General features: G+C 38.5%; 1 protein-coding gene across 1 annotated transcript in view; it reads left to right on the top strand.

Moving 5' to 3' along the window:
* The first annotated feature begins 756 nt into the window (after positions 1–756).
* The window catches only part of MYO10 (myosin X), a 163383-nt gene continuing 139252 nt past the window's right edge, over positions 757–24887 (top strand). The window contains exon 1 of the mRNA XM_007426876.3: positions 757–1292. Coding sequence (XP_007426938.1) covers positions 1272–1292 — 21 coding nt within the window. The 5' untranslated portion in view covers positions 757–1271. The remainder of the gene's footprint in view (positions 1293–24887) is intronic.

The following is a 24887-nucleotide window of genomic DNA, read 5'->3' as shown; positions in this document are numbered from 1 at the left end:
TGGTGGGCAGCTAAAGGAGCCTGCACAAGTCCCTCTTGATCTGTTTCATCTGCATGCAGATTGGTGCAGTAGTAGCCCCCTCACCCCAGGCAGCATGGTGATAGACTATGGGGGAGGAAAGATGGCTGCTGGCCAGCACAGTTTCAATGTGCCCTGACTCAAGGAGAAGCTGCAACATGACCTTGTCAGGTTGCCAGGATGCGCCAGCCTGGGAAGTCATGACTGAATCTGAAATACTGAGGGACTCTTGGAATTAATGGCAACATACTCTAGCTAGAGAGAGCAACCATTATAACATGCAATGGGCACTACATGTCAAGATCTCACCCTGGAAACCACAGCCAGGAATTTGCAGAGGGATACCTCTACAAATGAAGCAGTTTGTAAACGCTGTTGCCAAGGTCGGGGGGGAGAGAGGGAGAGCCTGAAAGACTAATAGACCCAAGATATGGGGTTGGAGGGGAAGAAAAGGAGTGTCCCCAGTCAGCACATCAGCAGGTACGTACGCACGGGCAGCAGCGTTGGAAACACACGAAGTGCCTGCCTGCTTGCTGCAGTGAAGAGTGAAAAAAAACCTTAACACAACGAAACAGGAACGAACGAGGAAAAAGTAGCTCTCGCGCCTCCTGGGTCAAAATTCCAAAGAGGCGCTCGCCTGGGATTGGTTGCAGCGCTCGCTTTTCGGGGCGGAGAATTAGTAATCTCAGCAAACTCCTCCGTGACCCGAGAGGGCCCTTGGACAGCCCCCGTCACGGCACCAGCAGTAGCGCGCACCTAGTGGCATTCTGCATGAAAGGTGTGCGCGCGCGCCCCCAATTCGCGCATGCTTTGCTCGGAGTGAGCGAGCGAGCGAGCAGCCGGCGCCTTCTGCTCAGGGAGCTGCAGACGTACTTAATCCAGGTCCTGGTGTGGACTTTTTTTCCGTTTTGAACAAATCCAGCGCAGGCTGCTTCTTTACCCGTAAGGGCAAGGGGTGGAAGGAAGCCATGTGCTACCGGGCTTCCTTCAGCAACCACCTCTTGCTCCAGCGTTGAGACGTACCCTGCATGAAACAAAAGGCTCCGCTCGTCTGAATGAATGTACTGGTGGTCACTTGGCTGGAGGCGGAGAGAGGGCAAGCGAAGAAGGGGGAGGCCACGGGATGGCAGCTGGAGAAGAAAGGGCGTGAGGAACTCCAGCCCCTTCGCCTCACCAGAAGCAATAATCGTCCCCTTTGCAACCCATGCTGAAGCCGCCGTTCCCTTGACTGGACTCTCTGAGTTGGTGCAGCCATGAATAACTTCTTAACGGAGGTGAGTAAGATTTGGGAAGGGAGCAGGCAGAGTTGGTTAATCTCCTCCGGCGCTCGTGAGCTTCCTTGAATGTGTTCACGAAGTTGGGCACCGTCTGCCGGGCACCCTTACGTGAATGTAAGCCCCACTGAAGTCCATGGGGGTTGATATAGGATCGCAGTCTTGTTTGTCCTTTGGGATTTCAAGAGATGAAGGAATAATAAGCCGCTTTTCACCCCCTCCCGGCAATCCTGTCAATGGCTTGATAAAAGTTTATTCTCTAGACCCGGACATGGTATGGAAAGCAATGAAATGTAAGCTTAACTTTTGAAAAATCAGTGGAAGTTGCAGCCGGGGTCGCTTGGAAGTAAATCTGATTGCTTTCAATGGAACTTAAGGTCCAGTGGGGAAAGCATTGTGATCTTAAAAGTTATTTAATGTGGTCCAAACGGGACCGTAGGTGAGTCGTCGAATCTTTACCTTTTTTTGCAGGTAAATTCATGGAGATACTGTTAGGGATAGAGCTCAAATATCATTAAAACCGGTGGGAAATGGATCCTTGCTTTTAGTGGGGGGCGAATGCGGCGTGCATGCGTGCTTCCGTGTTTCCCTTTTGATTCAGGATGTGCGGCGCAGAGGTGAGCCTCTTTTGTGGAGAATTGCCTTGCTTGCATGCTTCGCTCGCTCTCCTATTGTTTGGCGCGTTGCATTTAGGTCAGTAAATTGAACGGGGGGGGGGGTGCCTTGGCCCAGTGAGCACATTCAAGTGCCAGGAGAAAAGCGCCGCATTTGCAAGACCGTCCTTGTGCAGAAAATCTGCGGAAAGTTTATTTTAGAGCAAGGCATGTTAAGCGCCTAGCTTCTTGCAGAGCGGTCTGGAATTTCCTTGCTAGGCTTCCTGTGAAGGAGATATACAGGCCACTGCAGGGGTTCAAAGCCTTCCATGTCAACAGAGAGCAGAAGGAAGAAGCAGATGGGGTGGGTGGGTGAAGAAGAGACGAAGGATTTATTTCATTTTGGTCCATTTCCTCTTTTGTCTTCTGCTATCCACTTTATAATGTTGACCAGATGTTCTCCCCCCATTTTTTTTCTTATTAAAATTTAAAAATAAGCAAACAGTGCTGCAAAAGTCTGATCTAAACTCCATCTTAAGATTCCTTTTTAGTTAATTACTGTTCAATTTAAAACATTTTAAACATGCAGAATTTTGACTAGTTCATGTATATTTTCCCAAGACATTTGGGCATGACAATAAAGTAAAATCCCTATCTGTTGCAGAAGAGAAGAGTGTGTTTATGGCAGGATCAAGAAGCCCCATTGATTTCAGTAGACGAGTCATGCTTCTAATTAAAAATATGCTTTAAATATGTGCATGACTGTACAAGCATGGTCTTTGGGCATTATGATTGATTTGCAGATCGCTAGGCCAAAAGAATAGTTTATGTTCTGTTTAAATCATTACTGTACTAACTAAAAATACTTCAACTTGATTAAACTTTCCCTTCACTTCAAACCATGCTTTTTGATAAGAATTGTATATTAATCAAATTTAATTCTAAGGATTAGGAATCTTGTGAAAGTTGAACTTGCATGATTTCAGAAAGCTTCCTAGTATTGTTACTCTATGTAAAATACAGGAATGTAACTGTTCCATTCGTATAAAGCCACTAGTAGATTGAGGTATTGTTAATTTCCTGTTTTTTATTTAAAACTGCTCTTCTTCCTGAAGTTATGTGGAAGTATTGTAGGAGTAATCAATATTTGGCAAGTGGAAGATTATAGCACTTCTCTAAGGAAATGACAGGCAAATCTGAATTAAACATTAGTTCTTGGATTTTAACTTTTCTCTGCCTGACCTTGCAGATGTTGCTATAATGCAGCAACACTTCTGTGGGTGATTAAGAGTTCAGTAATTAGCATGTGACATATTATCAATCTTTCCAGTTCTTTTAATTTATTTAATTATTGATGCTTTAAGATGAGGGATGTCTCTAAATATACTGTGAGATGCATTTTGATATATATTGGTGACAGAGATATATTTATTATCAGAAAAGACATAACTTTTTTTTAATATTCTTGTTTGCCTGGAATTAAGATCATACTTTGCAGATATGCATGTTTTGTTTACTAGGAATTAAGCTTGACCTGAGGATGGCTTTAATCTATACTTTTTTTTTTTTTCAGTTAGAGGAAATAATGTTAAGGATAACCTGATGCAAGGAGTTAAGTCTTAATTATTGAGGGGCTAGGTTAGAGAATACAGTATGTATAGATCAGGGGTCTGCAAACTTTTTCTCTAAAGGACCAGACCCTGCCCCTCCTCTGCCTCTGTGGACAGGTCTGCAGGCCAAGGAACACAGCAGCCATTGGATGGTGCTAGCCCACCAGCAAGGAGGTCACTGATAGGCTGCTGCTGCCCAGGACACCTGGCCCTCTGCCCCCCCACTTCAAGAGTTCGGCTGAGGCTTGGGCCTGGTGATCTTCTACCCACCCGTCCATTTGCAGGCTGTTTAAACATAGGCAGCAGGCCATATTTGGCCCATGGGCTGCAGTTTACCAACCCCTAGTGTAGATGATAAAACAAACATTTAAGCATGTAATACTTTTTATTGATAGCTCCAGGGAGGCTGCACATAGAATTCAGTTCAGAAATTAAAACAATTTATTGTATTTTATGACCAATTTTAAATTGTTTAGATTTTTTAAATTGCAAGATACTATAAACAAAACAGAGAGCCAGTTTGATGTAATAGTTAAGGCATCAGGCTAGAAACCAGGAAACAGGAGTTCTAGTCCCACCTTAGATCCAAAGCAGCTGGGGGACCTTGGGCCAGTCACTCTCTTTCAGCCCTAGGAAGCAGGCAAGGGCAAACCACTTATAAAAATCTTGCTATGAAACCTGCAGAGACTCGGTAGTCCCTGGAGTCAATGGAGTTGCCAGGTGTCAAGACTAACTCAAAGGCACTAAAATAAATATAAATGAGTCATCACAAAAATTTTAAACTCCGTGAACTATGACTTTATCAAATATACCACATTAATATCTTTTTAAGATAAGAGTATTTGATATAAATTGAAAAATGTCCTTAGGAGAAGCCAGTCAAACATCCTTCTGAAAGTTTCCAAAAGAAGTTCTACAGCACATTTTAATGCTTCAATCCTGTACTCAATTTACCTGGAAATATTTAAGTCCCAGTAACATCAATGGGGCAGACTTCCAATTAAACATGTATAGCACAGTGCTGTAAATACCTATTGTATTGATTAAAAAATCTTAAAATATTAACATATCTTTCTTAAATTGGATCTACTCTTCTAATTCATAGCTACTCTTTTTTGTGTGTGCAGGCACTTTCATTTGCATAGCATCCCACACCTAGGTTGGGTACACTCATCATGCCAAAACCAAATCAAATGTTAGCTTAGTATTTTCAGTGAATCCAAACATTGTGGATTATAACTCAGTTTTATGGCCAAATGTATTCTATAACTCCAGCCAGTGGTGGTTTGTTCAGCAAAGCATGGCTTGCAAGGTGTGAGTATGGCTTGAATCTTCATTCAGCCCCTAAAGTGCTATATTATGGGGTATTTCTGAATATGTAGTTTGGATGTTTGGTTAAGGGCATATTGCATGTTCCTGATTTGTTCAGTTATTCTGAAACAAATACTTTGTTATTTTTTGTTTTTGACTAACTATTGTATTTCCCAGTGCTGAAAATTATTTGAACAAGCCATTCTGTTTGAATAGCTGGACTGTTACAAAGATAGGTGAACAGTGGTCATGTGATACTGGATTTAACTGTTGGAGATCTGGGAATTCATATAGGCCCTTATAACAATTTATTGTATAACCTTGAATGATTCCCTTAATCTGTCCATTTATTTTCTGCCAGGAAGATTATATACCTCCTCCATGAGTGGGATAGAATATTTAGTATCTGTAAGGCAAATTTGGGGGACGCGGTGGCGCAGCGGCTTAATGACGCTGAAAGTTGTTGGCCAGAAATGGTCAACGCTTCAGCGGTTCGAGTCCAGCCTTCGCGTTAGCAGGGTGAGCTCCTGTTTCCTTCCCAGTTCCTGTCAACCCAACAGGTCGAAAACTCATGTGAGTAGATAAATGAGTACTCTCACTCCGGTGGGAGGAAAAATGCTGGCGGTGCCTTGCAAAAAGGAGTCGGGAGCAGTTGCCGGTAAGCGCGAAAAACCGTGCGCGCCCGAAAAGGGCGCGAAGCAACGGAAACCCCGCCTCCTGCACTTGCCAGCTGGGCTCTGCCCTAGGAAGGAGGCTCTGGCAAACCACTTCTGAAACAATTGCCTTGAAAACTGCAAGGACCCGTCCAAGCAGTCACTGCAGAGTCGGTAACGACTGAGCGCAGATTAAAAAAAAAAAAGGCAAATTTAGATCAATCTGTAGAGTAAATTAACTACAGGTTTATTATTACTGTAATTTTTTGAAAGAAGCAAATTGTGAGGTGAACATGTTCTTCAGGTGTTCCTAAGCCTCCAGTAAAGACTTTTAAGCAGCCATTTTATATAGAACAACTTGAAATAATTAGGCATTTTGGCAGACTTGCAAAAGATGAAAAAATTCACTCACAATTACTTAAGGTTACCAAAAAGAACAACAAAAACAAAAAAAACCCACATCTACCTGGGGCTTTCCCCCCCCCATGTTGTCTTCTTTTCACCTGCCTTGTTGCAAAAACATCACAACCCAATTTATTTTAACATTTTCAAATGTTTTTCTGTCTTCATCCCTTATCAATTTCTCTTGTCCCTTTCTCTTTTTTCACATGTATTTTTTTAGTTGCTGAGCTTCACAGTAAAAGCACACAAGATTTATAATCTAATATATTTACACATTCAGGAAATGCAAGTTTTCTGAGCTCTGCAGTGGGGCTCACTGACATAAAAAAATGTGCCTATTCTGTATAAACCTTTGAATCTAGGAAGAGAAAAAACAAGTAATTTTCAAACATGAAAACACAGTCATGTTCATATCCACCATGACAGATCTGTGGGACTATTTAAGTAAAAAATCAGTTTCAAAAAGTAGGAATTATAGGTCAGGGTTGGGCAGTTGATTTTGTCTAAATTGGGATTTTTAATCCAGCATAATTGGAGGGCTCCAGATTGAGGGATATTGTGTTACTTAAGTGGGGGAGGGGGTCACATTCTTTTTGAAAGTTGTACTGGATATATATCTAAAAGTCTTTGCTAGACCATATAGTTAGTATAGTTAGTTACCACCCTGACCTTTTCCTTCCTAAAAGGAACCCCTTCATCTTTTTAGTGTTTTAGCTGCTCCTATAAGGAAAAAAAAATGCTGCTGCATATCTCAGAATAGTAATTAGTGAAATAAGAGTAAAGTCTTCTTAAGGAACTAGTCTGAGCCTTTTTCACCTCATGAGTTTCAAAGAAATCTAAAAGCTGCATTGGGTGAGGAGGAAAACAGATTATAACATGTTGAATGGCATGTTGTTAATTTAAAAAAAGTTAACTCCTCAGGCTGGCATCATTTAAAGGTGTTGGCTGCAGTTCTCAGAATTCTTGGTCAGCATGATATTTCAGTAGTCCTTATAAGTGTCCTTAACACTGGCCAATATTTTTATTGCCTGACTGCAAAGGAGGACTAAGGCTGAGAGAATCATATATATACAGTGCAGCCAGGAAAGATATTTAAGCATTATTCTTAACCTTTTCACTGAAACAGAGGACTTGAAGGCACTTAGCTTGGTCTTAGTTCCTTATTTGATGGTTGGCACTGGGGACAGTATTCTTTATAGTGAAGGATGAGTGACTTGGCAAAACTTCATGAAATGTAGGCTGCTTGTGTTCCCATCCTGAAAGATCTTCTGTAACTTTTTGAGTTACATAAAAGTAGGCATTCCATCTTTTGTAGCTTTTTTCAGGATTAACACAAAATGAAAGAAAAAGAAGTATGTTGTGAAATTCTCACTTCTGTGGTTCTATTCATCTCATATTTGAGACTAGTTCATATGACTGAGTGCTCATTGAAACTAATTTTCATTGCTTACTAATGAAAATTATTCACCTGAGACTAAATGAGTAATATTTTGGAACAGTGCAGCAGGCTTTTTTTTTTTTTAATGTTAATTTGTGGTTTCTGAGTGCAACTTTGATGATTTCATTTAATATCTTTCAGGTCTTCTGACATATTGATACTACTTTAAAAGATCCTTTTGTCTTGTTCTCTTTATGATTTTGCTTTTAATCTCAGTCCAAAGTTCTGTTACTGAACATAAACATATAGCAGTATGGCAGTGTAAAGCAAAGTAGCAGGATTCAAAAAGCAAACGTATAATTGCCGTTAGTCATAAAAGTACAAGGAAGTTTTCCTGCTCTTCTGCTGTCGTATTAATTTCACTGGGGCTTCCTCAGGAGATCTTTTCTTCCTGGTAAATTGTATCTCTTTAAGTCTATCACTCTGATCATGGCAAATGCTGAATCAGATTTTTGAACTCATAGTTTAGAACTCGTAAAGCCCTGTTCACACATAATGTAATCGTAATGATCAGGTCTTGTCTGGCTCACATTATGCATCAAATCCTATTTATGTCTTGGAAGAATGATTCTGACACAGCTATTAATTCAAAATTTAAAATGAGTCACTAACTTCTCCACCCTTATGAATCTTTGAATGTTTCAGTTGTGTAATCTGGGTCATCTGACTAGGAAGGAAAAAGAATGGAGTCTTTAGTTATCCTGTTTGCAAACCGTGGAGCATCTTCATGTAACTAACATGTAAAAATGGTCTGGAAACGGTGGTCAAATACTAGTTTATATTATTTATATACATAATCTGCTACCAATTCACATTTGCAGGATGAAAAGGCATGTTCAGTCAACTGTGATAGCCACAACAGCAAGACTGAATTTTGAATTGTCACAAGAGCAATATTAGGGTTTTGATTAAAATAATAATAATAATAATAGGGCTTGGCACCTATAATCAGATTAGAAAAGGTCTTTATTCAGCAAGTCTTTAGGTCATCCCCAAGCCTTTGCATAGTTTCTGTTTTCCTGGGCCAGTCCAAACTGCCAGCATTGTCTAAGAGCAGTTAAACTATGATACAGTTGCCTCTACTGCTTCAGGAGAGTCTAAGGTTTAACCTCATGTTTGCTTGTTCAGTGTGAAGACTGTTGTTGAGGACATGTCGTCATTAAGTTGCTTCTATACCATCCACTGCCCTTTGTTGGAGCAATTTAGAGTTGGTTTTAGTTTTTCTGATTTGAAAGTGGTATCTTCCTTTTTCTGAAACAAGCTTTCCACGTGCAGTGTACAATTTAGGGTGCTTCAGGGACAAACCTTGGGGTGACACAAACAGGGTGAGGGATCTGATTAACTCCAATTGGCTGCAAGTCTGCCAACAGGAATATTCTCTCCCCCTCTAATTGCTGGGTCTTCTACCTCTAGCCATTTTGGCTTTTGCTATGAGACTGGGCACCTTGCTTGCCCAGCCAATTTGTTTTTCTTTTCCAAGTTTGTGGGGTTGGTTATGGGAACACCAGTCTCATGTGAAACTAAATTTCAGTCTTTCAGGAAAGCTATATTTCCACCCTCCTCAGTATTCAAGCTTATAGGATAGAAAGGTTTTTTAAAGGATCACAGCTTTTGCAGAAACTAGGACCCAGTAACCAGAAGAAAATCGTTATCTACCTACATGTGTGATATAACTCTATTCATGGCATCATAGCCCTAATCTCTGAGCTTTCTTTCTCAGGTTACAAGGACAAGATTGTCCATGCATGCCTTAGGATGTCTTAAGAGTTTTGAACACTGTGGGATCAAAGGAAAGATAGTTCGGACAGAGGAGAGATTTGGACTGATAGCTGTAATTTCAGGCATGTTCAGATAAAATGCGTTGCTTGTTATTTAATACTTCAGTGTTAGCAAAGGTACATAGGAGAAGTCTTATATGTATAATTTGGTGGATACAAAATCTGTTAATACCTCTCCTATCTTACTGTCACCTGAGACATACTTTTTATTCTTAAGTATTAAATTTATAGGAAAGGGTGAGAAGTGCACCTATAAACAATCATGAAAAATGTATCTCTTTGGCTGCAGATATACACTGTGGAAAAATATGCCTGAGGATTCCTGGTTTAAATAACAGCGTAAGTGAGGACTACCTGTAGTCTTTAAATATGGAGAATTATTTTTATGAAGAATCTCTTGAGAAGATAGAAAGGAATTGGATCATATTTGCTCATTGCCCTGAATCAGATTTAGTCCAGGCAAGCTAGCTATTCTTTTACCTTTTGAAGTTTTTCTTTGAAGATAGAGAAGTATCACAATCCCATGTGGAGGGAAGCATTTCAACATTCTTGCCTGTGTTTAATATTTTTCCAGATAAGTGGTAATGACATCAGAATGAGCAAGTCTATCTTGATTATTTGTTCAGGTTTCAAGTAGAAAATGCAGGTGTATTTCAAAGACATAGATGAGGCTTTAATATCTACTCTGCAATAATGGATAGCGGAAGCCTCGGTATTCCAAGATTTCTTACATGCTTTACAAAAAGAGAATCATAAAGCTCAATTTCTATTATTCTGTTACTGGTAGGATCTTCAGTATTGGGAGGGTGTACGCACTGACTTAACTTTTAAAAATTCTTAACATTTGATACAACTGCTAGATTCTGATCTAGCTCAAGCTTCATACCGCACCATAATTTACTCTATCATGGATTTTTAAATAAGCCATAGTTGGCTAAGTTCACAGGACTCTAAGGTATAATTCATTACATAAGCCACACTGGCTGGGTTTCCAAAACATGCTAAATCAAAACCAAACAAACTACATTTTGGTTTAGGGCAATTTATGAATCCGTTGGGCATATATCTACTAATAAAATTTTTGGAGGTGGTTATGATATGGGCAAAGTATCTTTCATGCCTCTTGAGCTCAAAATATACAGCTTGAAAAATTGGGTAGGCAAAAGGGTGATGGGAAGTAGCTCCCTGATGGGAAGGCTTATCAGTTGACAGGAGAAAAAACTCCTTGCCCCCAAAATGGATAATCAGATTTCTCCTGCTCCAGTGGAGAGGGCTGTGTTGAATATGTTTACTGCTAAAATCATCTGTCAGATGCCACTTCTGAGTATTTTTCTTTGGTTTTTCTCTAAATAAAACTTTCTCCCTTATTTCAGTACTTGTTGCAGGTACTGGGTTCTTTCTTCTTCTCCATATAATTGAGCTAGTTCAATTGTGCTATGAAATTCTGTTTTGTGTGGCTTTTTTCTAGACCAGTGTTTCTCAACCTTGGCAACTAAGATGTGTGGAATTCAACTCCCAGAATTCCACACATCTTAAAAGTGATGTGTGATCACTTTAGATCAACCACTGATCTAGACTGTTGGATTATTTGACTATTTAATAAAAATGGTGAAAATGATACCGTCAAAATAAATAACTACATGAGTATTTGTATTAAGCAGTTTATTTTGCAACATTGAATAAACAAAATGTTATTAAAAACAATACTTGTGACTCCCTCTTCCACTTTTCTCCATGACTTATTAGGTAGGCTGAGTTGGGAAACAGTGGCTGCCAAAGTCACCCAGTTAGCTTCCATAGCTAAGAGAAGACTTGAACCTGGATCTTTGCTAACTGAATAGTTTAACCTCTACAATGCACTGGTCTTAATAATGTACTTATTGAATGTCTTGTTAAGGACAATAGTACAAATTTAATTGCAAGCTGTATGACTTTCTTCTATTTGGCAATACCATTAAAATAATATTTAAATATTCTAGGGAAAAAAGTGTTGCAAGATTGTAGAGTTCAAGTCAGGACAAGGTACAGCAATATGTTTAGCTTGTCATGCTGAATTGTGGTTTTGTTATGAGTTCCGGGCCTGCATAGTCTTCAGTAGATTTTTGGGATGTTTTTTTTTTGTTGTTTTGGGAGATGGATAACTAAATTTGTATATTTTTATTTTGAACTATATGTGTATTTTAAAAGGAATATACAGATGTCAAACTGTGCTCCTCAGTTTATGCAGTGCATTGTTTCAGGAAGGAAGAAAGAGGATAGGAAGGAATTATTTCCCATTTCTGTGTGACTTGATTCATACAGACCATATAACTAAAGATTTTCCTGGATTGGCCTATTTAAAAACTGTAGTCGAAAGACAAATGGAACAGTTAAATCTTTCTTCATGGGAAAAAATGTCAGAGAGGGAAAAAAAACTAGCCACAAGACAGTCTCCCTTACATGTGCTGTGGCTCATTTTAATGGATAGATGTTTGAAGCACGCAGGCCCTTTACTTCCAGGCTACAATGGTGCAATTCAGGAATATTATTTGATCTTGCTGGTTTGTATAAAACTGGCTATGTGAGTAAACAACAGTTTCCCTATGATGTTTTCCCCTACTCCTCCAAACAAAATTTTGGAGATTTATCATGTGATCTCATGTGATCATGCTGTGAATTTTCCCATTTCTGTTCTATAGCTCTGGCTGATGGACACAGAGAAATATACCACATAATGACATGCTGTCATGTGGTAAACCATCCTCAATATTACATGGGAGGAGGGGAGGAGAGAACTTGACTGTCAGCATGCCATTTTTCATTGACATTCCAATGGAAAGCATAATATCTGTTCCTTTTCTGTTTATTTGAATGTCTTTCCAATTTCACATAAGTGCTGGAACATATAGGAAACAATTAAGAGCTACCTTAATATACTTTCACAAAGGAGGAAAACAACCTAAGAGAAAATACCCTTAGTTTTTATATGCTATTCCAAAAACTGCTATTTTCTGTTTTTTCTCCTAAATGTGCACTAAGCAGGAGTAATACCAATGAGCTGTTTGTTTTCTAAAATAACAGAATAACAATCTGCCATGAGAAGTGGTTTTCCCTTTACAACTAAACAAGTCAGGTTATTTTTGCGTGAGCTGGATAATATAACTATTGCAGCTGTGTTTTTCTTAAAGATTTCTGATTTTAATATGCTGTTTGAAAGAAGATTAAACATGTTTTTTTTCAGAAGAGGAAAAATGAATGCTTTATTTTTTTTTAATTGCATACCAGCTGCTATTAAAACAATACCACTTATGTGAATTATGGAAGACCATTTTTTTTCCTGTGTGGGGATCAAGCACTTTGCCATGTGGTAAAGTTCCAGTTAATGTAAAGTGTGTTAATCACTGCTGCACACAATTTAGCATAAACGTTTTCTACCCCTCTGAAAAAAAATAATAGCTATGTAAATAGTGCCAGAGCAGCAGAAAGTCTAACGTTGGACAGGGTATCAAAAAGAAAAAAAAACTCTGAATATAAACATAATCCAAAAAAAAAAAGTTTGAAGGAAAGATACTGCAACTCTTTGATTATAATTCATTACATTAAAGATGAAACTAGAGATAATTCAGAGCAGCTGAATTAAACAGGAGGAAGGCCACAGTGCTTCATTTAATTTAAATGCATTATCCCATACATTTTATCTAGTTTAAATTAGAATCCTTTACACTTTTACTTAGTTAGAATCGGAATCTTCAGCCTTAACAATCCAAAGTTTCCATTGCTGATGGCAAACTATTTGAAAAACATATTGGAATTGGCTTTCAAAATGAATTCAACACAGCTTGTAAAAATTAAAAGCACAACAAAATGAGGAATAAAATGAAATGAATGTATAATTTAATAATGGAAAGAAAAGCATATTCCCGTGTCCACTAGTAAGAGGGTTACGAAGGTTGCATGGTGCCATGGTGCAAGGAACAGCAGTGAAGGGTAAGATCTGTTTATGCTATCCAACTCCCTGCTAGCCTATGTAGAAGAACTCAGACGCGATCTTGGAAAAGGTGTACAGAGACCATAAGCAAGCTATGAGCTCAGTCCAGGAAGACAAAACAGTCTGAGAAAGAAGCGTAACGTTGCCCCACCTTGATTTTCTTTAGCATAAGAAGGAGGGAAAGGGAATCACTATTAGGCTTTCAAGATTTCATATTGTAGATATAAAGTAGAGTTCTTGTATTTCTTTAGGCATCTATTTTCTGACCTAGCCTACCTCAAAGGGCTGACAACCTGCTAGCTTCAAATAAGATGGAAGATGTTGTTCTGTTGCCACTGTTGAAGATTCAAGTCAGGTTCTGTACATAGAATTTGAGATGTGGATTTCATCTTGAACTACAACTCCCAGTAGCTATCCACAACTAAAACCGTCAAAGGCTTTAGTACAAAAGAATATTTTCACTGGTTATCTAAAACAAAACAAAGTAAAAGTCAGTGCATATGTTTTTGGAAGCCATTGTACAGACAGCAAGTCACAACAGAAAAGACTCTGATCTATGTAGCCCTCCAACACAGGATGTCAATAGAATATTCCTCTGTAATAGCAGAAGCTATGATACTGTATGGGAGAAGATATATATTGAAAGTATAGTGGTACTTGTATGGCTGAATGGAACAGTGTAAAGTTAAGCCTTCTCTCGTGTAACATCTAAAAAGGATGGGATTAAAAAAAAATAAGATCTGGGGGATGATCTGACTCCAGATCATGAAAAATATACTGATGTGAGTTGGCAGAGGACAAATCAGGCTAAAATTTTGTATTTTAATTTTTGTTACAAGGAAACATTTAGAAATTCAGAAATTAATTTGGCATGAAATGTGCTGCATTTTTTGTAGTGCTTGTTTAAATACCACACTATACTGTATACAGTATATTGATTGGAGTCTCTAGATGAATTTTAAAATAACATTACTTTTTCTTTGTTTTTGCAATTATTATCACTAATTGAGTATTTAGAAAGTATTGCAACTGATATTGGTGGGCTAACCTTTTAAGAGGAACCCTCCCTCTTTTCTTTGATTTTAAGGAATGGACATTGAGACTAAGAATGGCCCAGACTCAATTCCCTGCTCATTTAGGAAAAAACTCATTGGGTAACTTTTGGATTCCAGTAACAACAATCTTGGAGAGGGATAACTATGTACATGCCTTGAGCTCCTGACACAAAAGCAAATTGTGGTGAACAGTTGTTAAAATATTTTTTTCACCATGACCAGTAATGCTCATTTTTACCTGTAATGAAATAAACAAGGGTTTATTTTTAAAAAACAAAGATTCCAGTTCTTTTAACCTTGCAGTCTGATCCTCTTTAAATGAACAACTGCTTTGTGTCTCAGATGTTAATATCTGTCTTCTTTACAAAGAAGACTTGTTCAAATTCTGCCTTTCTAGTCCCATTGTACATTTCTCGGTGTTGCTTATGTTTTTGGTATGAGAATACTACTACTGAGGTATCTTTTATATTACAAATGAAAACTTACAAATCAGAGGCTTAAAATGTAGCAACACTTCTATATTTACTACTAGTGACAATCACAATACTTCTTGTGAAAGTACTTCCTGAGATCATGTGTTGAACCCAACCTCTATGATGTTTCTCCTTTCTTTTTATTCTTTGGTAAAAGCTCTTTTTCTCCTCAACTGATAATTTTATATCCCAGCTATACCTAGAACTAATTCCTTGGACTGACCAGCTTAGAATCAGGCTGCATCAATCTACTACAAATATGCTTGTGCATAGGTATACATCTAATGGTTTTGTAATCATAGAGAATGAGTATGTTCTTGTCTAATGGGTGTGTCATTTCTGGAGCAAGCTAAGCACTCAAATGTAAAAGAGGTTTATTCAAAGTGCAGGTTGTAATTCTTTTTTGGAGGGTTGGTTGGCTGGCTGGCTAGAATAGTCATAGTGGATTATCAACTCATATATTCAAAATGAAATAGTATTCTTATTTTGGGGAACTAATGAAAGACTGTTGCTCCACTTTTATCTTGCTCATCATATAAACATAAGCAATCTCATTGATTATTACCCTCAAAATATAAATGCGGTATTTATTCAACACTGTATTGGTACTGTTAACAACACACAAATCTATTGTTGATGTTACCCCTAGAGTAATTTATTTCAATTTGAATATGTTGGTTATACATTTTGGGTTTTTCTTCCAAGAACTGAAAGAGGTACTTGCTGTTGATTGCTTTGGACATCACATACAGGTAGTTTGAAATTACCACAGCGCTGAAAAAATTGACTTTCTGCAGTGCCCCCACAGTTTAGTGTTCAAAATTTGGGTGCTTGGCAACCCACTCACACTTACAACCACAGGGGTGCTATAATGCCTCTCACCTGCCTACCTCCCTCCCCCCATCTATACCGTTTTGGCCACCCTGCACAGCAGCTCTCATTGACACCAGCACTGGGGCTGGAGTTGAGGTCTGAGGCCTTCAGCAGTCTCAGCCAGCTGCTACTGCCCCCAGGCCTTGACTTCAGCCCCAGCACCACTGCTGCCACTTCAGGCCCCACACTGCTGGCCTTCACTGTCTCACGCTGTTCTCCTAGCTGTGCCTCTCATTCCTTCCCCAAGCCAATGTCCCATTCTTGTGATTCTTTGGAAACATTCGCAGTTTGAAGAAGGAATGGTGCACATCCCATTCTCTCAAGATCTAGCGAAGACCAGAAGGTTTCTGAAGGATTGCAAGAATGGGATGCTAGGCTGGGCTGGGGCAGCTGCGGCTTTGTGCTGCTCTGCAGCAACCCCCCCCCCAACTTGCCTGTGGTTTTTATAGTGTTATCTTTAGTTATTACTAGACAACCCTGTGACCAGGTAGTGTAGTCTGATGTGACCAGAATGAACATTAAAATTTAGGTTAACCGTGTTTTTTTATCCCAATGCTGGATGGTCCCGTGATCATCTAAGAAGAGCATATATCATAAATAGAAAAAGAATTGTAGTGGCAAGCAAACCTCAATAATCAGTCAATATTTACTTATCTAAACCAATAAACAGAATGACCATGGGTGGGCAAAAAAGCAGTGGGAGCAGGAGCGACTTCTGACTTCCTGCCAGCTTCCCCATTGATTTTGCTTGTGGGAAGCAGACAGAGAGTGTCAGAAAGCATGATCACGTAACCGCAGGAATGCTGCAACAGCTGCAACTTTGTGAATAAAACTGGTCTGACCATTGGGGGAATTTCAATTCCACAGGAGTAATGGGTCCTGGATTTTTTGCGCATTCTTTAAGTTAGTGGATTTTAGGTACCTTGATTCAAAAATTTTTGTGGTATAATGCACCATTTGGGCTAACTTGAGTGTGCAAACAGATAAACACAATGAAAGTTTAGTAATATATAGATATAAATCTTTTTTCTCTGTTAAATATTTCTTTTTTGTCATGTTCATTTTAATCACTGTAATATATCTAGATTTTCTTTCTTCACTGTCTGATTTTCCTGTTGTGGTGATGGCAGGGAGTTGTATTTTATCATTGAAAAAATTAGATAATTTCTGGGGAGTTGAATGATGCTGAAAGCTAACTTTTGTGAAGATTTGGGTCATAGCAATTTGCAGACAAACGTACAGCTTCCTCAGTTCCTTGCCAAGACTTGCCAATGCTTGTTATGATACATATTTTTCACTTAGTCAACTTAAGAGTTGCACAAATATCCTGGAGGTTTTTAATCTATATGTTTTGCTTCTGTTATGCAGGTATCAGAATGATTCACTTCTGCCATTATTCTAAAAGACTGATATGAAAATGAACTAATATGTGGATAGTAATCATTCTTAACTGACATCTGCATACTTCTTAAGACCTTGAGGTACATATATGCAGAATAGTAACTTTGGCAGTTACCTTTACTCTCTCCTTTCTTGTTACCATAAAAAAAGAACTGTGTTGTCGTGCTTATATAAATAAAAAAGCAGCCTGGATTATAATGGGTTTTCTGTTCTCACTATGTAAGGGCTACACTTTAATGAAATGAATCTTCTGATTTCTCTGCAGCTTCTTGGGGCTTTTATTCTTGTCTTTTGATTTTTTAAAATCACATTGAAATTAGATGTTCTTTTGTGGCAACACCATGTTACTGGAACACTAAGTGTCATACTGAACCAAAAGTTAGACCTCCCATCTTTTCTTGTATCCTGACTTGTGGGATACATTTGAGTGAGCAAAAATGTTTAGGGATGTATGATAACCTTTGATTTTGCTCTTATAGTACTGTTTTGTTTGGTAATTCTTCATGTACTAATCTTCTGTTTTAAATGTATAGTTGAAATAATAATGTAAGGAATACATAATACTTATTAGGAAAGATATAAATGCATGAAATTAGAAAATGAGAATTATTTGTGGGAAAAATAAAATAAAGCTAGGTATTAGTTAGGCTAGGTTCAGTAGAAATGACTGCACAGAGATGTTTTGGTGTTACTATATGATGTTTTATAGAACATGTTTCATTTTGGTGAAATGGAATTTACTAAAGGTAATAATTTACTGCCGAAGAATGCTCTTAACAGTTACAACTGTATGTCATTTAACACCAACTTATTCATGTCTAGAAAATAGATACGATATCTTTATCATCAATCTCCCAGATTCATCATTTTAAAATAATATTTGATGATTCTTCAGGAATGAACACGTAGAAGAGCAAATCGGTCTCTTGTGAAATATTTCCTCCTAGTTTGTCTTAATTATGACACAGTGGGTAGTAAATATTTATGTGGAAACCGACCTTAAGGGCAAACTGAATACATGCAGATTTCTGTTGTCTATATTTTCTGGCAACTTGTCTACTTGTAGGTGTGTAGCAATAATAATATGATTCAACTGTCTGAAATTAGCTTCTTGGATTAGTTTATATTTAAATTGCCATGTAGGCTGTGAAATTCCAATCTTAGTAATATCCCCAATAATATGCTAATGTGTATTGTACTGTATCACTCTGAACAGAAATTCTTCTGTTGGGTTAGTGCACTGAAATAACACTGTTCCTATGAACAGAACATTATTAACGTTATTCTATTCTTCCTTCAAGGAGTTCATTACAATGACTCGCTAATTCAGCAGGAAACTTGCTGGCAGCATTGGTACACTGTTACAAGAACAAGAAACAAACCTTGGCTTTGTGTTTTCTCTCTGCTCCAGCAAGGCCATGGAATTAGATGTTTCTGCTTTAGTTTTAGCTTTTGATTAAAACTAAAGCGTGGAGCCAGTTAAATGGCTGGTATAAATTTAGATTGCATTCTTCCCTGTCTTTTTGTCATTATAGTTTTTAAATTGGTTTAAATTGGTTTTTAATGGATAAATTAGGCGGATTGTTAAGTTTTTCTTTTAATTGTGTACACTGCCCAAAGTCACATGCAAGTGAGATGGGCGGCTATATAAATTCAATAAATGTAGAATCCTTGGTGCTCTCTGAGCTTGGTTGTTTGCTTGCAGACATTTCATGACCCAACTAGGTAACATCATCAGTGCTAGTGAGTGTAGGATTTGCTCCCTGTTTATATACAGTTGCTTGCTCTGCCAGTGTTGGTGGGGGTGTAGTTTTCGACTTGGTGGTACCTTGATTAGAATATTGTTTTCTGCTTGATTGTTTGTCTGATGTTAATTCCCGCTTATCTGGATGTTGGCTGCTGGAGGAGATGTTCTGGTCTTTTTGTTTCCTCCTTAGTTTTTTGCTGTCTCTTTTGAATGGTGTGTAAATATGGTTTATTTCTATGTGTGTATTGATGGCTGCTGTGTCTGAATGCCAAGCTTCCAGGAATTCCCTAGGATTTGGCTTGGTCTAAGATGCTCACAGTTTCCTAGTTGAAATGATGGTTGAGCCTGTCCATGTGCTGTGAGTTTAAGGAGTTTTCATCGTGTCTTCTGACTGCTAGTTAGCGTTCATGGATGCGCTCTACCTAGTCTTCTGCCTGTCTATCCTACATAGTAGCTGTTACAGTCCTTACACTGTATGTTGTAGATGACTCTGTTTTTTCTTCTTGGGCTACTGAGTCTTTTGGTTTATTTAAGATGTTTTGGAGGTCTTTAGTTTGTTTGTGTGCTAGAGAGATGTTATGTGGTTGTAATAGTCTGCTGGTTGTTTCTGAGATGCTTTTTATGTATGGTAGTGTTATCCTTTTCATAGCGGTGTTGGTTGCACTATAGTAGGTTGAGTGGTCAGGCACTTTTTGATAAAGTTGCATGGGTATTCATTTTGTTGGAAGAAGTTGTGTAGGCAGTCCTTTTTCTGGTGTTCTGAGTTGCCACAGTATGTTTGTGCTCGTCTGAATAATGTTCTTGCACAGCTCTTCTTGTGGGAGGTTGGGTTGTTACTTTGGTAATAGAGCACTTGGTTAGTGTAGGTTGTTTTCTGATAGACTTGCATTTCTAATTTGCTGTAGTTTCCTCTGCTGATGAGGATATCCAGGAAGGGTAGTGTCTTGTTGTTTTCTTCTTCCCTTGTAATTTTTATTCCTTTGAAGATGCTGTTGATTGTTTCATGTGTCTTCTTTAGCTGTTCCCTTTTTATTATGATGGTGTCATCTGTATACCAGATCCATCTTTTTGGTTGTATGTGTGGGAGTGCTATAGTTTCTAGATGCTGCATTACAGTATCTGCTGTTAGTCCTGAGAGTGGTGATCCCATGGATGTTCCTCTGATTTGTTGGTATATCTGTCCATCAAACTGAAAGGCAGAGGTTGATGAAGTCCATGATTCTGGGTATTTCAATCTTAATGTATTTGGCTAGGTTGGGTGTATTGTGTAGTATTGCTGCCATGGATTCTTTTGCTAGTTCTGGATATATGGATGTGAAGAGTGCTGTGACATTGAATGAAGCCATAATTTCATGTTCTTCTATTCAGTAAATAAATAAATTCAATTCTTCTATTCAATAAATAAATACATAAATAAAGTTAAGATTAAATTTAAATGTAATGCTTGCATGTTGAAATAACTAATCATTTTAAATTAACTAATTTCAAGAATATCTGCAGCTTGTTTGGATTTAATCATTGGGGGAAGCTGTAATCTTAAGAAAAAAGCAAAAAAAAAAAAAAACCTGAATTTTTCATAGCTTTGCCAAAGAAGTAGAATAGAAAGGGGTCTCTCATAAGTCCAAGACTGAGTGTAGCTTATGTTTGTATGCCTAAACCAAGGTTTAAGTACTATGACTAGTGCAATCAACATTTCATTTATAACGTTTGACTTTAGAAACCATGAACACTCCCCCTGTGGAGGAAATAGCAGCCTTTATACTGTGGTACCGACTCCATTTTGTTTAAAAAAAAAAAAATGAAACAAGATTTTTTTAAAAAAACATTTTCCCCCCAGGAAGATAGTCCACTGTACCTCCACCCCTGCTAGTCAGGCTTACCAGCCAGTGAGTAGCAGGCTCTGGAACTTCCATTTTTGAAGACTGCTGTCAGGCTACCTTTCTCCTGGGCTTGATAATAGGACTGAACTTGTACTTTCGGATAAAAGCTTTTGCCTAGAAGATCAGCAATACCGTAGATAATTTCATCTTGTTCACCTGCTTTGATCTCTGTACAGCTGCAGATAATGTTGAACACAAGTCATATGTGATAAAGCAGTGAGACAGTTAAGTATCTGGTGGGTCAGAATACATGGCTGCTAGTTACGTTTGTCACAGTTTACAAAGGAGTGCTGTACAAACTTTGAAATAGCTACACCCAGGATGATCTCTTCATGCTCATTTTTCATGTGTATCATGAAGTACTGATAGTCCTTGATTAACATCCATTTGTTCAGGGATCGTTCAGAGTTATGACAGCAATGGAAAAAAAGTCTTGCAACTGGTCCTTGAACTTATGACTGTCACAATTCCCCCATAGTCATGTGATGAAAGTTCAAGCCAGCCCGCATTTATGGCCGTGACCCTGCCAACCCCCCCCCAGCTGACCTTCGTCGTCTTTGCCTGCCTCCCCTCTGCTTGGCCTACCATCCCGGCCATGTATGAGGAGGTGCCGTGGCTCTGGGGCTTCTTGCCGCATTATGGCTCTGGGGCTGATTGCACGTTGGGCACCTGGTAGAAGACACCCCAAGCTTTGCCATGCCTTGCCAGCCACCCACACACCCTTGCTCACCCTCCCCCAGCCCGACAGCACTCATGCTGTGCCTCACTGGCCACCCACACACCCTCCCCCGCCTGGCAGCTGCCACTTACCTGCCTGCCAGCCTGCTTGCAAGCCGCTTGGGACTTGCAAATTCTTGTGAGCTTTCTCACTGACTTTGGTTATTGGAAGCTGGCAGGAAGTTGCAAGGAGGTCTTTGCTTAAGAACCCACAATCCTTGATTAATGATGGCAATGCGGATTGCAGGGATTGCTGTTACTAAGCGATGTGGTCACATGACATCACACTTTATGATTGCATTGCTCAGCAACAGAAATTCCAGCCCCAATTACAGTCTTTAAGCAAGGACTACCTGTAACAAGTGAAAAATATTAAAATTATGATTAAAAGGCAAGGAGAGGGCAACAGATACTAATAGCAAGGGAGCCACCTCAGCAACTCACCATTCCCTTGGGACCCTCAAGCCTGATGACATAACCAAGTTTTGAGGGCCTTATGAACAATTAGCAGGGATGGGGGCAAGCTCATCTTGGGGGAGGGGTAAATGATGTTCCATAAAGTGGGTGCCACAGCAGAAAAGGCCCATCTCCTGGGTCCCGCCAGATGTAGCTCCTTAGCAGACAGGACCAGCAACATACCTCTTCTGCTGGATCCAGTGGGACAAGTAGATATAATTGGGAAGAGGTTCAAATAACCCGGCTCTATGCCATGAAGGCTTTAAAGGTCAAAAACAGCACCTTGAATTGGACCCAGAAGCAAACTGGTAACCAATGTAGCCAAAAAACTCCTGGCTCCCAAAGCAATATATTTGTCCTAGATGCTTTAAGATTGGTCATTTCAAGCTATAACTAAATTTTGAACTACAATGTGAGACCCTCCCTTGGACAAACAGTCCTGTGAACAAACAGTCTGAGAAATCATTTTAATGGTTTAAAATGCATTGCACCAAAATATCAGATATCCTCCCAATCTTTTTAATGTTCCAGACTCAGTGGGAAATTTATGCTTGCAGCTGAAAGGAATAATGGCAGGGAGAAGACTGAATGCTGCTCCTTTTGTGCCAGCAGACAAATTTTTGAGCCACCTCTATTGGGCTCCATCAATACAGGGTTTTGTATTATCCTTTAAAATGCATATTTTGGAAGGGGAAAAAGCACAACATACTATTTAAATATGTATTTAAATATGAATCCTGCATGCATTTTAAAAAATTACAATCGAATGCAGAAACAGACTAAAACAGATTTATGAATGAAAACATGTAAAAGTGACCCAGACCTATGAATATATCCTTCCTTCCTCTGCTCTTTTAAGATTTCTTCTCTGTTCATTCTTGTCTTGGGTGGCAGGTGGTTGAAAATAAATCTTAATAAGATAATTTAACATATACCTGGTTTCTTATTCTTTTTCCAGAGCTGTACATCAACTGGATTGTTTAATTTTTCACTGGTTGTTTTCAAATGCAATTTCATGTACATTTACAGGGATTCTTATGATGAATCTTTTCCTTCAGCAATTAAGAGAGGTTGATTAAAAAGTGATAACTTGGTATAAATGGCAAAATGCTATAAGTTCTACAAGTGAAAATTGATTGTTCCATCCTGTTGGTTTCAGGGTTGTTTGGAGGACAAAATCCTGGTTTGGGCTGCCTATGAGCATTTTACTGACCTACCCATAAATGATTTGTAGCAATCTCAGCAGTGATTTAAAATTTAGTATTTTGAGTATTATAAATCATTCAGTAACAAATGTTCTCTCAACAGCTCATTCAACATTACATTAAATCCATAAAATGTAAAAGTGTTTTATAGAATGAAACCAGCTGTAAGAAATATCAGTAGAAGAACCCAAAAAGTACTGAAAAATATTTGATATTGAAACATCTGAGAAAATGCAAACATCTTTATGTGGATCTGAAAAGATTATTACTGTGGGGAGGATGACTCATAATAGGAGTATCGGGGGGGGGGCTTTAGAACTAATTTCCTGGCTTTGTAGAAAATCTTAAGTTTACCTAAGGGGAGATGATCCTCCCTTCAAGCTCTTTAGGGCTTTAACAGTTAATATCAACATTTTTTATTAAGAGCAGATTAAATTAGCAGCTAATGTAGATAACAGAAAATTGGTTAATATGATTGTATTGGCCAATCCATCTTGCTGTTTTATTTTGTATTGGCTAAGACTTCTTTTCAGAAGTTGTCCAAAGTACACTGTACAGAAGCAGAGAGGAAGAAAGCATTGTTTCCCTGTCTAGAAATAATCCATATTTATAACTGGTAGCCAGCTAGTAATTCTTCACAAGCCATTATCTCTTGTTGATTCATTGCCTTTCAGTTTGATAAAGTAATTCATTTTAGTTCCCAGGCACAACTTTTGAAAAATGCTAGGGCTGGGCAAAATCTTCAGAAGAGGTGGTTCACAATCCATGGGAACATGCATAAGGCATCCATCTTGGAATAATTAAAGCAACTGTGTCTTTTTCCATGCTTGCTGCTTTAGAAGCTGCTCCCAGCTGTCTTGGCATGCACCTGTATGCACAGCCACTTTTCTTCAATGTTTTCCCAACCAAGAACTCAGGGAAGACAATGTGCATACAGTATATCTGCCTTAGAAGCCATTTAGAGCCATCCTTTGCAATCCTTGATCAACAGTCAATATAGTTCTCCAGTTGGAATTTGGGTGTGTCTCTGTTGAAGCCCATCTGAGACTCTGCTGACATAAATACTGGTTAAAATTAATGTTGGGGGCTGAATCTTGGATCCAGCTAACTTCTGGTAATTATATCTCACTGAAAAAATGAATAAACCTCAACCTAACCCATTCTGGGCTATCCTTCCTTATCTACCCAGAGAAAGTTATAATAGAGCCCAAACAGAAAGTTCCAAATCTAGATGTCCAAGAAGATAAATCCAAAGCTTCATACCTTTGCTATGGAATTCTATGATTGTGCCTTTCATGTTATTTATTTATTTATTTATTAAATTTTTCAACCGCCCATCTCCCCCCAATGGGGGAACTCTGGGCAATTCACAACAAACATTAAAAATATAAAATATATAAATACATAAAACCTTAATTAAAAACATTACTAAAAAGGAGAGGATATATACATTTATCGTATTCGCAGTGGTCTACACAGAGGGGCATTTACATTAGCGTGAATCACTGCTTTACCTTCAGTAGTGACACTGGGAAAATACTATAGTATTTCTTACTGAGACTGTCTCTGTGTGTGCTCTATGTGACACGGAAACTGAGTATGTGACTCACATGCTGTTAAACTAACTTTATCATGTCACTTCTTGTTACTAACTTATCAGACCAACCACAGTCAATGATTACAGATCAGCTACTACAAGATCAATTTATTGAAATTCCTAGAAAGGTCACAGAAACTGTTGCTGTTGCCATTAGAAGCCATTGGGTATGTCCAACAACAAATTCAGTTTAGGGTCTAATGTGTATGTACCTTACAAAAAACTTGCTGTTTCTGCTTTTGGTTTTTTTTCCCCTTTTTTCAAAAATACAAAAAAACCTTGTCTCTGTTTGTCTTATCACAGCAATCCTTATTAGAAAACGTTGACTTGGACTTATTTGTAGTTATAATTGTTTCTATGCTACATAAATTGGTCATGCTGTCTGAATGTTTATATACCATCTTTCTGGTCTTACTGTTTAACAATCGCTCATGGCTAT

The sequence above is a fragment of the Python bivittatus genome, unplaced genomic scaffold, assembly GCF_059951505.1.
Source record: "Python bivittatus isolate LINGU-HERP-01145 unplaced genomic scaffold, Pbiv_v1 ctg000840_np1212, whole genome shotgun sequence".
Taxonomy (NCBI): Eukaryota; Metazoa; Chordata; class Lepidosauria; order Squamata; family Pythonidae; genus Python; species Python bivittatus.
Note: the sequence above shows the minus strand (reverse complement) of the source record. Positions and strands in the feature narration are given on the sequence as shown.